This window comes from Entelurus aequoreus, linkage group LG09 (genome assembly GCF_033978785.1).
Source record: "Entelurus aequoreus isolate RoL-2023_Sb linkage group LG09, RoL_Eaeq_v1.1, whole genome shotgun sequence".
Classification (NCBI taxonomy): domain Eukaryota; kingdom Metazoa; phylum Chordata; class Actinopteri; order Syngnathiformes; family Syngnathidae; genus Entelurus; species Entelurus aequoreus.
In genome coordinates, this window is record NC_084739.1 from 15,343,069 (window position 1) to 15,358,770 (window position 15,702).

Below are 15,702 nucleotides of genomic sequence, written 5' to 3' on the forward strand. Positions count from 1 at the left end.
CACACACACACACACACACACACACATTAGTGTACAGACACACACTTTTACACAGGTATGAGTTTGATTACACGCACACTGTTTGAGATAAACGTTTGCAAATAATTTTGCTACTATATAATATAATATAGTTTTCCTATTTCTGGGTCATCTTACTGTAGAAAGTAAAAATATATCAATGTTGCCTTTAATCATATGTAATTTTAGCTTACTAGGTTTTTAAAATATTTTTTTAAATTTTCTTTCTTAAGCAGCTGCGTCTTCCCAGGCACATAAAAGGGGCGCTATAACACTTTGAAAACCTTAATCTTAAACTATATTATTAACCATTTTTAGATCATGATCATATAATTGGTGATTTAGAGGTCAATGGCTTGACTTTAATTTGACTAGAAAATTGTAAACATGATCGTTAATTAAACATTATTATACTAAAATGATCACTTCATAATAAAGTTGAGACAAATAGATGCACTAAAGAAGAAAAGTGTGGTTGGAGTGCAAGAAGGCCGTGATGATCCCACAAAAAATAAAAATGGGCAACAAAAGAGGGAAGAAAGCGATTATTCCACTCCACAGAACAATGTGGAACAATCCTTTGATGGCCAAGTCCGAGAAAAGCTGATTCTTGAGTCGATAAATATCTTCTTCACAATGAAGCACAGAAGTCAGCAATCCAATCCACTTTATTTATATAGCACATTCAAACAACAAAAATGTTTCCAAAGTGCTGCACAAAAATATTAAAAACAAGATTCAAATACTATCCTTAGCTCCACCAATGACTGAATAAAAACAAAATGAATAAATATAAAAACAATATAACAATAATAATGATTAAATCGATTTTAAAGGGTAAAACCAATGAAAACAATACATAGAAATTACAATTTAAAAACAGAGGACCACACAACTCACGTAGTGTTAAAAGCCAGAGAATAAAAGTGGGTCTTGAGACGATAATTAAAACACTCCACTGTGGGAGCAGTTGGAACATGGAGGGGCAGAGTGTTCCAGAGAGTAGGGCCGACCACAGAGAAGGCCCTGTCTCCTCTGGTTTTAAGTCTCGTCTTTGGCACCACGAGCTGGAGCTGGCTCTCGGACCTCAGAGCAAAGGCCTTTTTGCCAGAGATACGATGGGAGAAGAACAAAAAAAAAACCTGGATTCCCACACTCCTGGTGGTGTGTTTTCTAGGACTTATATTACGCTATACCAAGGGGCATAGCAATAATTTCTGGGCCCCCATACACAATAATTCTGAAAGGCTCCTATCCCTCCCTAAACAACATCAATGCCCCATACAAACACACTTGGTACACTGTAAAAAAAAAAATTAAAAAAAGAAAGAAATCCACACAATTTACGGGAAAATACAGGCAGCTGTGGTTGCCAGGAATTCACCATAAAAAATACAGTCACAATGTATCAGACATTAAAGGTATGCTGATGATGAATCTGTTGATTTTACAGTTTTTGCTTACGGTAACTTACTATTAAAAAAAACAAAAACTTAACTAACCCGTTTACAAAAAAAAATTATTGTATTCACGGTAAAATACTAGCAGCTGTGGTTGCCATGAATTCATCGTTAAAACAAAATTAGGGCCAATTTTATTATTAGTGTTGCCAATCAGACTTCCGCAACATGTTCCTTCAAGTCAGCTATTAAAAATGAGCCTTAGATGCTCCGTATCTGTTAAATAGCTGCGTGCAACCAGTTCCAACCATGGTTCATTTCAATGCAGCTTACAGTGAAGCACAGACATACTGTAAAACCCCTCAATGTCTGAAACGACTTGCCACAAATATATGAGAAAACAAGTTAGCCAAAAGTTAACTAAGCTAATGCTCTAACACAAACCCCTAAAATAATGAAGGTATGCTGTAAATTTAAATGCACAATCTGCAAAATCTTTAATTTAGACAGAATAATACCGTACATTTAGAGTATTTGCATGCGTGTGACACTTCAGTATTTGTAAATACATTGTGCAATTTTTCATTATTTCACAGTAAAGTCATGTTTTCTACGTATCAAAACCATAGTCATTTAGATTTTCTACTGTTTCTTGGTTTGTAGGAATCCAATGCATTTACTACTGTGATAAACTATTTTTGATTTTACGGTGTTTTACTGTTGCTATTCAACAATTGCTTTTAAGGCTGCAGCTAACGATTATTTTTCTATCGATTAATCTATAGATTATTTTTTCGATTAATCGGTTAATCTATAGATTATTTTTTTCGATTAATCTATAGATTATTTTTCCTTTTACCGATTATTTTTTTTATTCAAAATGAAGATGAAAAAATAAATGTAGGCCCGTTTTTTCAAAAGGCATGGCTTTTATTTACAAAAAAAAAGAAGTATGGCCACTCAGTCAACATTGACAACAACATGACTAAATATTCTGTAACAATGTAAACATTTAAAACTTTTAACATTTAACAAAATTAAAAGTAGCTTATTTGCTTTTTAATGTGCAAATATAAAAGTCAACATCCAGTGCAAATCTTAATATTCTGCAATAGTATAAGCATTTCAAAAGTAAAAGTATTGCTTATTTTGCTTTAAAATGTGCAAAAATAAAGATAAACATCCAATACAAAAAAGTGCAAAACGAAATATTCTGTAACAACAGTGTAAACATTTCAACAAAAGTGAAAGTATTGCTTATTTGCTAAAATGTGCAAAAATAAAGATAAACATCCAATACAAAAAAGTGCCAATCTAAATATTCTGGAGCACTGTAAACATTAAGTATTGCTTTTAAAATGTGCAAAATAAACATCCAGTCCAACACAGTACACAATAACCAATTCTACTCATTCCAGTGAGTGACTAACAGTTGTAATGAAGAAAGGTTAGCATGTGTACATGTTTGGTTCTTTTCTTGTTTACAATATTCCCAGCAGCTGAAAATAGGCGCTCAGAAGGGGTCGATGTGGCTGGAACGAGAGGTAATTAGCCTTCACCTCAAGCCAGGACTGCGAGTGAGCTGAGCTGCAGTTTATATTTCTAGAAGGTCAACGGGCTCATAGTGATGTTACTAGTAGTTGACTGGGAGGTGTTTATTATCATTTGGGGAGAGTCCGCTGCCTGATGCTCACCTGCTAAACACCTATCTGCTCCACGCTGAAGCGCTGACTACATGCGCTCTGAATACACACTGCTGATTGGCTGATAATGCTTCGTGTGTACCAATCAGATGGTTGTGTGGGTGGGACAATGCTGCGTGTGTACCAATCAGATGGTTGTGTGGGTGGGACAATGCTGCGTGCGTACCAATCAGATGGTTGTATGGGTGGGACAATGCTGCGTGCTGAGACAGACGCAGAGGAGCGAAGCAGCTTGTTAAGACTTTAGCAGCTAAAGTTAGCTTTAGCTTAGAAACTCGTTCGGTACACCCCCGTGCCGAACCGAAAGCCCCGTACCGAAACGGTTCAATACAAAACACGTACCGTTACACCCCTAGCAGATACAAATGACACAGTCATGTTTTTGTGTAATGATGACAACGTATGCTCGCGCGGACGATTGACTAGTTGATGGTTTTCTTTTCAAATGTTCGTTCATTGACGTTGTGCTGCTATGATAGGCCATTTCCGCTCGACACAGTGTGCATACAACAACATTATTAGGCCGTTTATTGAAATACTCCCACACTTTTGACCACTTTTGGCATGCTTTTCCCCCCTCGCTTGCACCGCTCGCATCGTCTGCTTTGATCGTCTGCTTTGCGGTCCGCCATGACGGTAGTGTGACGTAAATATGCGACGCGTCGACGCACAAAAACGGCGTCGACGTATTTACGTAACCGATGACGTCGACTACGTCGACGCGTCGTTTCAGCCTTAATTGCTTTCCGTAGTTTTTACAGTCATTTTTACAGTGTTACAGGCACTAAAATACAAATTATTGCATGAAATTGGTTGCAAACGGCTTTTTAAAACACACTTAAGTTTTTAACTGTAAAAGATGTGATAAACATATGTAGACTAAAATGTTCTTTTAAAAAGGGTCGTAGTATGTTTTTTTTTCCCTGCAAAAAAAAACTTCCTTGTTGTCTACATAACATGTAATGGTGGTGCTTTGGTCAAAGTTTTGCATACATTTTTTTTTACAGATCCTCTCTTAAAGCCACTTTCTGACCGTCTCTTCAGGATGCGCTAATTTGTGGGGGGTCTTATTGACGTTTCAAAGTCCTCCTCCAGGCCAAGCCCCCTTCGACTGAGTCAGCTATGTTGTAGCTTTTAGGACTTCTGTATCGAGTCTACTGACAGATATAAGTTATAACTATATGCTACTTTGTATTAGAAATGGCAACAATGGAGGATTTTAGCATGCATCTGCATGTAGGAGCCAGTATACCCCACAACAAAAGGACAGAAAAAAATAAGGAACTTACTGACAATAACATTGAACTACAATGGCGGACTGGCGCAAAGCTCTTTGGGTAAACCTCTACCATGTAGGGTCATATCCGCTGACGTCACATGTTGGAAAAAGTCACAACAGGGGAAAATACCAAACAGCACCTCCGCCTGTGCTCAGAGCCCCAGTATAATAGCTCCACGTTCCCCTCAACTTTGACGCCCAAGGCTGTACCAGGGAAAAGAGAGACATATGACCACTTCAGTGGAGAAAAACCTTCTGTGACTACAGTGTGGCAGAACACATCGCCCATATTTAAGCGAAATATTTTGTATTTTTTTATAAGGTATGAAAAAAACTGCAGCACACCTGTTTGTTAAAATTCTTTAAAAATCTGTGTACACTCTTAATTTTCCCCTATAGCATCCATTGGGCAATACAAGCAATTGAAAAACACTCCAGATGGTCTCTCCTCAGAACCTTTTTTTCCCCCTCATATTTCTGAACTGAAGAATGAGACCAAGAAAATGATGTATACTCCTTAGTCAGAGGGCACATAAATCAAACTGACAATGTTAATGAAGCAAGTGGAGAGGAGGAGAATGGTTGATTACATCTATATCATCAACAGATTACATGCCAAAAGAACAAATGTACCAAGACTGCATCAATGAGAACATGCGGTAGCGTAGTTAGATTTACAATGCTGGAATATAAACTAAGTCTGTCAAAATGAACCCGTTAATGTGGATTAATCCATCATCATTATCAATCTGATAAGAAAAAAGTTATAAAATTTAATCCATCGGAAGTGTAAAGTGACTTAAAATCCCTGAAACATCTGTGGCAAAGCTTTTTGGGGACTTTGTCCAAGTAGTATGTGCATGGATTTAGTTAATCCAGTACAGTGACAGACAGCAGAACCAAACAAACCACTATGGAAGACCCTAAACAGCACGATGGTCCTCTGAAAGACAAATATGAGTACAAAAAACACGACAAAACAGTCCAAAAAAGTGGAAAGCACACTTTGCAGTTTTCTTTTCACCAAAGCACTTCCATTTTAAAACAGCGCATTATTAACACAAAAGGAGTAACCGGTCCACATTATTGTGGATGAGTGGTTGTTTTGTTAACATGAACATGGGGCTAAATGTGTATATATTCCCTACTTTCTTGATTCTTTTTACTAAGGCAAAATGAAACAAGATTAATATATATTACAAATTAAGGATATTTAATCAGGATTAATCTGAATTAATCCATAGCAACCCTGTGATTAATCTGATTAAACAGATTAATCATTTGACAGAACTCATTTCCGAAAGTGTTGTAATTTTCTGTGGAACCTCACCGTTTATTGTACCTATAATCTGCTTAATAATATAGTATTAACCAGTGTCAGTTATGTTACATTGAAAAATAATCAAACTAGAAAAGAACCCAAAAGAGCCTGGACCTTATCTCCCATTAATGAATCATTTGAAATCTGAATCCAGACGGTGATCCGGATCACCCCCAAAATGTAATCACTTGTTCCTTATCCCATTTGTGACATTTTCAAAAAGTGTAATCAAAATCTGCCAATAAGTTTTTGAACAGACAAACAAACTGCAGGGAATTATAAAATAAATATATGAAATTGCCAAATCCGTGCATGTTTGTTTTGTTAATCTGATGTTTTCAAACATGCTGCAAGAGAGTTCACACTTTGCATCGAGTGGGTTGAAAAAAAAGAGTGAACCCCCTTATCAGGCATCCACTCTTTGTCTCTGTGGGTGAAGGCAGGGCCGCTGGCATACGCACAGAGAGAGACGTTCAGCATCGTAACATAAATGTAAGGTAACGTAGTAGAAATTATCCGTATCATCCCCAAAATTTAATAACTTGTTCCTTATCCAAACGGCGTGGCGAAGTTGGTAGAGTGGCCATGTCAGCAATCGGAGTGTTGCTGGTTACTGGGGTTCAATCCCTACCTTCTACCATCCTAGTCACGTCCGTTGTGTCCTTGGGCAAGACACTTCACCCTTGCTCCTGATGGCTGCTGGTTAGCGCCTTGCATGGCAGCTCCCGCCATCAGTGTGTGAATGTGTGTGTGAATGGGTGAATGTGGAAATACTGTCAAAGCGCTTTGAGTACCTTGAAGGTAGAAAAGCGCTATACAAGTATAACCCATTTATCATTTATTATCATTATCCAATTTCTAACATTTTCTAAAAGTTTCATAAAAAAATTGCCAATAATTTTACTTATTTTGCTAACTAACTAATAAATGATCAAAAAATGGCGATTACATATACCTTATCATAGTATAAGAAGAGTAAAAATAATGATCAATAATTCAATCATCAATTGTTTGTGTTCCAAATGTGTAAAACAAGCTTATGAAAATTAATTGAAAAATATAAAATACATAGAGCAAAAAGGTGTAAAAAATGTGTGAGTGAACTTGTGAAGCCAATATAATATAAAATAACCACTTTATAATCAAAAAAGTTTTAGAAAATTTAGAGCAGTATTACTGTATATGTAAATGTACCATGCTCAAACAAGAGTAAATGCTCCACAAACAACTAGAAAACTTATAAGACATTCGGGAACCTGTTTGTAATGTGAGCTTAAAGCAGTCAAATATAGTTAAAGCAAGTAGTAAGCATGGTGGAGCACTTGTCTCTGCCAAGCAGAGTTCTACAGCATGAGGATCTTGTAGACACTGCTAATGCCTTACTGCTTGCAATTAGGCCTCACATTAAGTGTGCTGTTCTGGGGCCTCTCCACGGTAAATAGGAAGTTAATTTGTCCCATTTACTTTTTCGGCTCATATTTTCACAAGCCGAGCCAGCTGCAAGGTAGTAGTACGTTCGACTTAACAAGGTCTGAGAGTCTAAATGGAGGTTGGCAGCTCCATTGGAGTTTGTTCTTCCTTTCAGATGATTTGTTAAATTAATAAAATATATATACATACATGTCCAAGTAAGATAAATGCATGTTGCTATGATGAAGCAATGTAAATAAAATTAAATAATGCTAAGTTTTGCTTAAAGTGAAAGCGATACTTACGTACATTTAGGGCTGGGCGTTATATCGATATACTTGTCTCTGTGCGATATAGAAAATGACTATATCGTGGTATTTGAGTATACGTTCTCACGCAGTTGCTTTTAGCTGCGGGGCATTAAACTGCATGCGTTTCTCACTCTTTTCTGTCTCTCCTTCTCACAGAGACCTAAAACAAGCGCACATTCTTACATACGTCACATACTGTCACGTGAGCAACGTCACACGCTCCCGCGGAGCAGACAGGTAGCGACATGGTAACGTTAGCTGTGGTGCTAACAGCTAACGGTGTGGTTTGAGTGGTAGTAAGAGAGAAAGAAGGTGCGAATCTGGTAACAAATGGAGGAATAATTAATTCCCAAGAAAAACAGCGCAGGGTCCATCGTCTGACGGTGGTTTGGCTTCAAGCGGGAATATGTCTTTACATGTCAACATCTCCGTTCGGTGCCACGCCAACTAAATGCCGAAGCAACTATTTCCACATAAACACTGTGACACTTATTGAAATATATTGTATAACATCATGCACAAAAGTGCGCTTTATTTGTTTTAAACTATTGTAGTGGCGTTCTGTACAAAAAGTGCACTTTAATTTAGTGTTGTTTTGAAATGTCATCTTAGTGACATCATTCACAAAAGTGCACTAATAGCTTGTTTTAAAATGTCTCTGACAATCTTGCACTTTCTGTTTTGGAAATGGCATGAATGTTTGTGCCACTGCTTAATAACTGTTTAAAAAATACAGTTTTGCTAAATTGACCGAGTTGTGAATTCCCTCTCTGCATGAAAGTTTAAAATGAGCATATATTAATGCAGTATGAACAAGAATGTTTTAATGTAGACACATAGAATCATCATACTGCTGTGATTAAATGAATCAAGTGTTCATTCAAGGCTAAGGCAAAATATGGAGATATAGATCGTGTATCGCGATATGGCCTAAAAATAGAGATATTAAAAAAAGGCCATTTATTTATTTATTTATCATTTACCGCCCAGCCCTACGTACATGTATTATTTTAGCAGTAGGCAATCAACATTTTTACCATAATTTCGACAGAGAAGAAGACACACTTATTCACCTATGATGAATTTAGTCTTTTCTGACTTATAAATGTTGTTACAATGTTTGATTGTCGTGGTAATCAAAGACAAAGCGTCAAATCTTGATGTTTGTGCATTTCGGTGTGAGCTTGCAAGCAGTTTTGGATGTCTCTGTTCGCATGGTTTTGCAACCTAGCTATGTTGTGACGCCACCACAAGTGGATGTGCTTTTAAGGACATTAAGTCAAGCTCTGCGTCAGGAGGTTGCAGTTGTCATTGTTGTTGTGGTGTTGTTTGGTGTACTCAGAGGGTAATTGTGCACCAGTTGGGGGCTTTTAGCCGTGTTTAGCTGTGTGTTTTTTTTGGATGACTGGGTTAAGTGGGTTTAATAAAGTGAAATACAAATTAGGAAACAAAAGAAGTATCCCACACTTCTCTTTTCTAGAGTAATTCTGTACAGCAGATATGGGCATCTACATCAACAATATCATTTGCCTGAGAGGCTGGACAGGACAAAAAAAGGTAAGATAATGTATTATTTTCATATAATCTTGGCATGTACATAATACCAACATGCGACATGCGGTGACATAAATGCTGCTAAAAACAGCTTTTGAGGCTGTATCCATCGACGAGTGTGCAGGTGTACAGTACCTAATGTGACCGGGTAAATCTGTATATGCATCCATTTTCTACTGCTTGTCCCTTTCGTGGTCACTGCACTTGGGCAGAAGGCAGGGTACACCCCGGACAAGTCGCCATCTCATCGCAGGGCCAACAAAGATAGACAACATTCACACTCACATTCACACACTAGTGCCAATTTTACTGTTGACAATCAACCTATACCCGGGTGCATGTCTTTGGGGGTGGGAGGAAGCTGGAGTACCCGAAGAGAACCCGTGCAGTCACGGTTTATAAAAGTGCCTGAAGTAAAATTTACACCAAAGCATATCCAATACGTATTAAGTAAACCACAAGTAAGTGTTTTAAATGTAGATTAAAATAATTATAGGTCTTTAAGTCATTCTCAAAATAATGCTTACATTGAAAATGTATTCACAAATAAATATACCATAGCAGAGTTCAAATACCAGGTTTAAACAACAACAACCTATTATAAGCCTCACAAATGACCTAATATTTCAAATGAAGAAAAGAAGTTGCAGCGCAGTTCAAGTCTGTGCAGTTCCGTACTAATCAGTGGTCTCTAGGTGTACAGTGTAGCTCCTTGTGCAGACATCATAGTTCCTGTCATGTACGCTGGTTAGACTGGAATCCGGGCCGCTAGTATAACACTCGCTAATTGACAAAGAGAATGAGCTTGAACATATGGTTTGATTTTAACAGTGTGGGTGGTGTTTTTTAAGCCCTACTGACAAGCCCTTCCTCCTTCCGTTTCTTCTAATTAGACCTGACCTTCACCTCAATGACCACACATTCACGCAATGCTTGTCTGAGCTTAGTGGTGGGTGTGTCTTTCTACAAACTTACATATGTGCAACGACACATGGGATAAGACATGGGGGATTGATAGATTTGTATGCATTCCTACAGTGTGTGCAATAGACAAATGGCAGGTGTTACTAATTTAACACAGTCTGTCTCAGGTTGTTTGCCTTGTTTTTCCATTCCCAGAATGCACACTGTTCTTCATAATAAGCATAAATCTCTCTCTATGATACTGTGGATATATGTTATTTTCAGCTACTATATAATATTGTACCCACAGTACACAATGTAATAAAATATAAAAAGTACAAGATTTGATTTATTGATACTTTAGAGAATGATTTTTTCTACCATTTTTTTTTTAGGTTTCATGAATAAAAATAGAAAACAAAGGGTAAAATACCTACTGTTGCCACGTAACTGCATTAACAACGGAACCGGCATTCTTCATGAATCTGAAAATCAGAAAAACAACCAATTTGAATTAAAGCACAAACAAGCTGACCAAGAACATAATTCAAATGTCTCACAGTTAATTACACCAGAGAAACATTTATGTGGTAAAAAGAAAATAATGCACTAAACTCAACCAACCAGAGAAGTGTGAGAACATTTATTACAAGCATTGGCAATTTAGGATCCTTTAAAACATTAAATTACTTCCAGGAGCTCCAAAAAGATCTTACAATAGCAAAACAGAGAGGCTCCACACATTTAGCACAGACTTTGTTTATGTACTTCAGTGGTCAGTATTTCTTTTAGTCAATTTTTAAAGGAGAATTGCACTTTTTTATTTTTTTTTATTTTGCCTATCGTTCACAATCATTATGCGAGGCAAGAACACACGTCTTTTTTTTCAGGATTTTAAAGATGATAAAAAACGCGGCTAACGGGTGTCACCATTGTAGCCTTCAAAGCCCTCTAAAACAACTTCAAAACCCTCCAACGTTTTATATACACACTGCAAGTATATACGTATATAATGTAACAGACACGCTCATAACAATATGTAATATGTTCAATATTTACCGTATTTTGAACATTTTAATCATTTCCGGTACTCACTTTTTTTCCCACGCATTGATTTCTGTTTACATAGCAGCGCACGTCTGACTTCTGGTAACATGTGTGTTCCTACTTCCGCAATCAAACTCAAGTGTGTTTTCTAATCATGGCAGACTTGGTAACTTATTTTTGGACAAATGAGGATTTACAACCTTATACTTTCCCAAAGCTAAATATTTTGCTGCTTATAGAAGCAAGCAAAAAGAAATGGTGAGACGTTCTATATTTATAGCGATTTTGACGCTATAAATATAGAACTTGGAGCCAAGCTATTTAGACATAAATGGATTGCTTACCCAAAATCAACAGAAAACGTCCCCGGCCAGCTGGACCAGACTAACAACTGTCCATTGAGTAAGTCACTTTAATATTGATCATGATCCACACAGCTTGCTATGCATGTTAGTACAACTACAGTACATACGCTGTCTGGCTAGCTCAGCTGTGTACAAACAAAACATGAAATGTGGGCTAAAACTTTACAGATACTGTAATATGATTGTTCATGTTTATCAGTCAGTACAATATGGTGTCGTATCGCAGTGTTGTGCATTACAAACCCAAACGCGTTTCGTGTTGTTGTAGAAGCCAGTTCATTTCTTGCCGTAGTTAGTGTTTACGGCTAATACCGTAGCACACCAAGGTGTTACTACAGTGGAAAAAGAGTTCCTCAGTGTTCACTCTTACAATAACAATGTCGCTACAGTTTGGGTATTATACGGGTTACGGAACATAAATTAAGTATTGTTGACGGTTTTTGATGCCTTTTTAAAGTTATTTAGAGGTAGAATTGATTGCTCCCATGAGCTGCATTGCATTGAATGAGCTGACTTTTATATGTTAGAAAGCTAAATAAAACTAAAAACTTGTTTTCTTATCTCTCATGATTGTGGAAAAAAGTGCAGTTCTTCTTTAAAGCACAAAACAGTCACTACTGTTACATTTCTAAGCAGGGACTAAGATGAAATCATAAACAAACAACATTTAATGAGAAAGGCAACCTAAAATTTTACAACCTATAAATTAATATGGATAATAGAGCTATGCATCAACTAAAAAGAATAACAAATAACGAAGAATGATTTGTTCAGAAAAATAAGATCTTCGAAAACCCTGACTTTGAAAAACTGTTTGAGCAAGTTAAATGTCCTCTATTATGCAAAAATGATTTTGTAGCTTCTTTATAAGCAACAAACATGATAAGAGTTTATTATTTCTCTTTCAGTTTGGCTCCACTTTCAGAGAAGTGGCGTTTAAACAGTTAATGATTTCTGTGTTTGCATCACGTCATTAAGGAAACATTTCTTTCCCAGTGGCCATGACAGTGCCTCTGACACGCCACTAGCTCGATAAGTGTGACCCTGACCCTAACCCACTTCGCAGTGAACAAACAAACAAAAAAATAAACATGCTACACATCTTAAAATAAAAGCAGAGAGCTATACTAACTATTCATCAGTCAGCTATTCACGTGGGAGTCGGAAGTTTGAGCATTTATCGTTTTGCGGTGACGAAACTAACCTAGCATGATGTTGCTGTAAAAAAGCTACGCTCGTGTCCTCCTGTCCCACGTTGTCGTATGTGATTTATTGGCATCTATAACATTGAACTTGTGCATAGTAACAGTGGATTAAAGGGGAACTGCACTTTTTTGGGAATTTTGCTTAATCATTCACAATCATTATGAAAGATGACGACGACATGACAGATGGATTTTTTTTTTTAATGCATTCTAAATATGAAATAAACGTAAATAAAAGTCGGCTTACTGTGGAGCCAATAGTAGCTCCACTATTCCGCCCATAAAATCAGATAAATAACCATTCAAAAAGCGCCAACAATACTCCATTTACATTTCGTGACTATAATATTAACCGAGTATTGGTAGTATTGTTTTTATAAGCGCTAAGGCAGACAAACTATAGTGGCGACGTGATCACTTCCGTGTGTCCCTATGTTTAAATCATCGAGTGGTCTGCTGTTTCCTAGCTTCCCTGCTATCTATACATTTATTTTAGGTCATAAATCATCCCTTTCAACTGAAAAGTAGATGGCTGAGAATATAATCCGACAAATTGGGACACTTTGACAGCCATTTAGAACCTGGAATTGGCGAATTGTCCCCAGCCCGAAAAAAGTGCAGTTCCCCTTTAAGTACAAGTACACCATTTACTGAAGCCACACATTGTAGAGACAATTTTGGACAAACGCAACTTATTAGCGTTAAAACTACAGACAAAATTGCGTGTTCCCACCACGGTTTATCAAAATAAAAATACAATTTAAAAAAAGTGTGAGACCTCTGAGACTTATTTAAAATAGTTGAAAAATGGTCGAATATGGGATCTTCAAATTCCACTCATACTTATACTACACCAAAATGGTCCCGCCTATGTTTTACGCCAGGACTATTCAATTGGTGGCCCCAGGGGCCACACCTGACCAGGGAATGACACTATACGGGCCTGCAAATTCAGTTTAAAAAAAACAAACTGTCAAAAGACTAACATTTTTTCAACAGATTCCTAAGTCATATATACGATCTTTGACTACGTAGCTTTTTTGTAGTAGGTCTTTAAAATCAGAGCTCCTGTTGCAAATGAGAGAAATCTGTCTTTTTATGAAACCAAACAAAAATGGATTGGTTACCAAAAATATATTTGCAAACAAAAATAATGGATTGAAACCAAAACAAAAAAAGATTTGCAAACAAAAATATTTAGATTGGTTTTATTTGAGCATATATATATAGTTTCAAAATGAGGTGTCACAATTTTACATTTTCTTTACAACATGTACAAAGAAGTAAGGCTTATTTAATCCAACCCCTTTTGCCCCCTCAAGTTCAAGACATTTACTAATATTATAAACACTTGTAGTAGCGTGATCTCTCTCTCACTCTTTCACTCTCTGGGCTGTTTACTTGAAATTGACTGGCTTCTGTTACACTCGCACATATGTGCATGCGGCCTTCGCATAGGGGATGTATTCATGAAAAAAATTATTTGTAAAATGGGTGATATTTTTGTATTGTTGCTGTTCTGTTGAGTGAATTCATGATTTTTATTTTCAAATTGTGTTCTTGGGCGGTGCAGTTGTTGAGGTTTGGGGGGGCCCCAAAACCCCTATAGCCCTAGGGCCCCCTTTAGGTTAAGTCAGCCCTGGGCGGGGCCTCCTATGAACAATATGTTGGAAGCCGTTTTATTGGTCATTCTCAAATTATGGTGTGGACCGTATGGGTGTGACTGCTGACTACTTCTGCCTTCAACACATTTGGAGAGGAAAATACCAATGACTAGCGTTAAGACTGAAGTTGAGCCTAAACAACAACAAAAAGTATTTGTAACCAAAAACAGGATTGCAACTTAAAAAAAAGATTTGTAACCAAAACATTTTGTTTGAAAATATTTTTGGGTGGTAAATACAAATTTTGTAACGTTGACAAAATAAATAGACAAAAATTAAATTTCCACTGCAGAGGACGCTGAAGGAAAGATCAAGTTTGGTCAGCTTTCTGGAAAAGTGTCCCTCAAAACAATTTAGTTGAATATCCCTGGTTTACGCCATCCATTTCAGTTTGTGTGTTTGCAGCCGCCTTGTGCCTGACAGAAAACCGCTCCAATTTGGGGGTTACAGCTTGTCAGACACACTAGAATGTGTATCTCTAAACATCAGACACAAAACTTTCGCTGCTCTGGGTTGTTTAGTCTTTCCAGCTCGGATATTTGGATGGTTAGCAGCTCAGTGTTTAAATCAATGTATTCCTTGTGAAGAGTGCAGACATAGGAACACCTCTCATAAAGAGTGTCAAACATACCAGAATCACCTCGTCGTTAAATGTTACACCGGTGACCTGAAGATACTCTCTTTCTCCTCTTCCGCTTCTCACCTTTATCGTCTACATCTTCCTATATCCACAGGCGTTCAGCTTTTGGTGTGCGCTTAAACTGACAGCTTTTTATTTGCAAGTGAATTTAAACTGCCAGAATTATCTGCGAAACAAACATCTGCCGTGAATGTCCTCATTGATCTAAGTAGATTGAACGAAGGGAGGCTCGTATCAAATCCCTCCCTCTTCCAAATAGCTGTCAGAATATGGGTGGCTGCAGAGAAGAGACAGATTCAAGCTGAGATATGCCGAGACATTAAACTGTTCCTGTGTTTATCTGCACACATGATTTTATGAGGGCTTTACCTTGCCTGTTGTGGTTTACACCGTTTATTTAACATTGCTAGTTAAAGCCTAGAGGTACACAGTGTATTCCTTCCCCTGCACTTTGAAATGTCTTATTCCATCGTTATAAAGCCCTCATAAATGACTGGTCACAGCTGTAACGTCTTTCCATTCACTCAAAGAAAAACAGACATGTTCATTGCTGCTAACAGCCAGGCACTGTTTGTCTGCTTTTATGGTATTTTATTTTTCAGACATTGATTATTTGGCTTAATAGTTACATTATTGAAACAGTTCCCATGTTGTTTTTATAGTTAATTTATATGTAAAAGATGACAACATTTTAGGATATGTTTGGACTTTAAAAAGACAAAGTATATCCATACAACTAAGTTTGACAGGAGACTACCAAATTAAATGGTAATTTGTTCACTAAATTTGTATGTATGCCCATTACTCGAGAGAAAAATGCATACCAAAAAAACGGCAGTTAAGTGCTGAGAAGCTTGTTAGATAATCCCGAAGATTAAATTG

The 15,702-nt window shown here is 37.1% G+C and overlaps 1 protein-coding gene across 1 annotated transcript in view; it reads right to left on the bottom strand.

Annotated features, from left to right (window-relative positions):
• The window catches only part of hpse2 (heparanase 2), a 99,145-nt gene that overhangs the window by 17,737 nt on the left and 65,706 nt on the right, over window positions 1-15,702 (bottom strand). Inside the window, exon 6 of the mRNA XM_062057619.1 lies at window positions 10,337-10,384. Within this exon, the coding sequence (XP_061913603.1) occupies window positions 10,337-10,384 (48 nt within the window). The remainder of the gene's footprint in view (window positions 1-10,336; window positions 10,385-15,702) is intronic.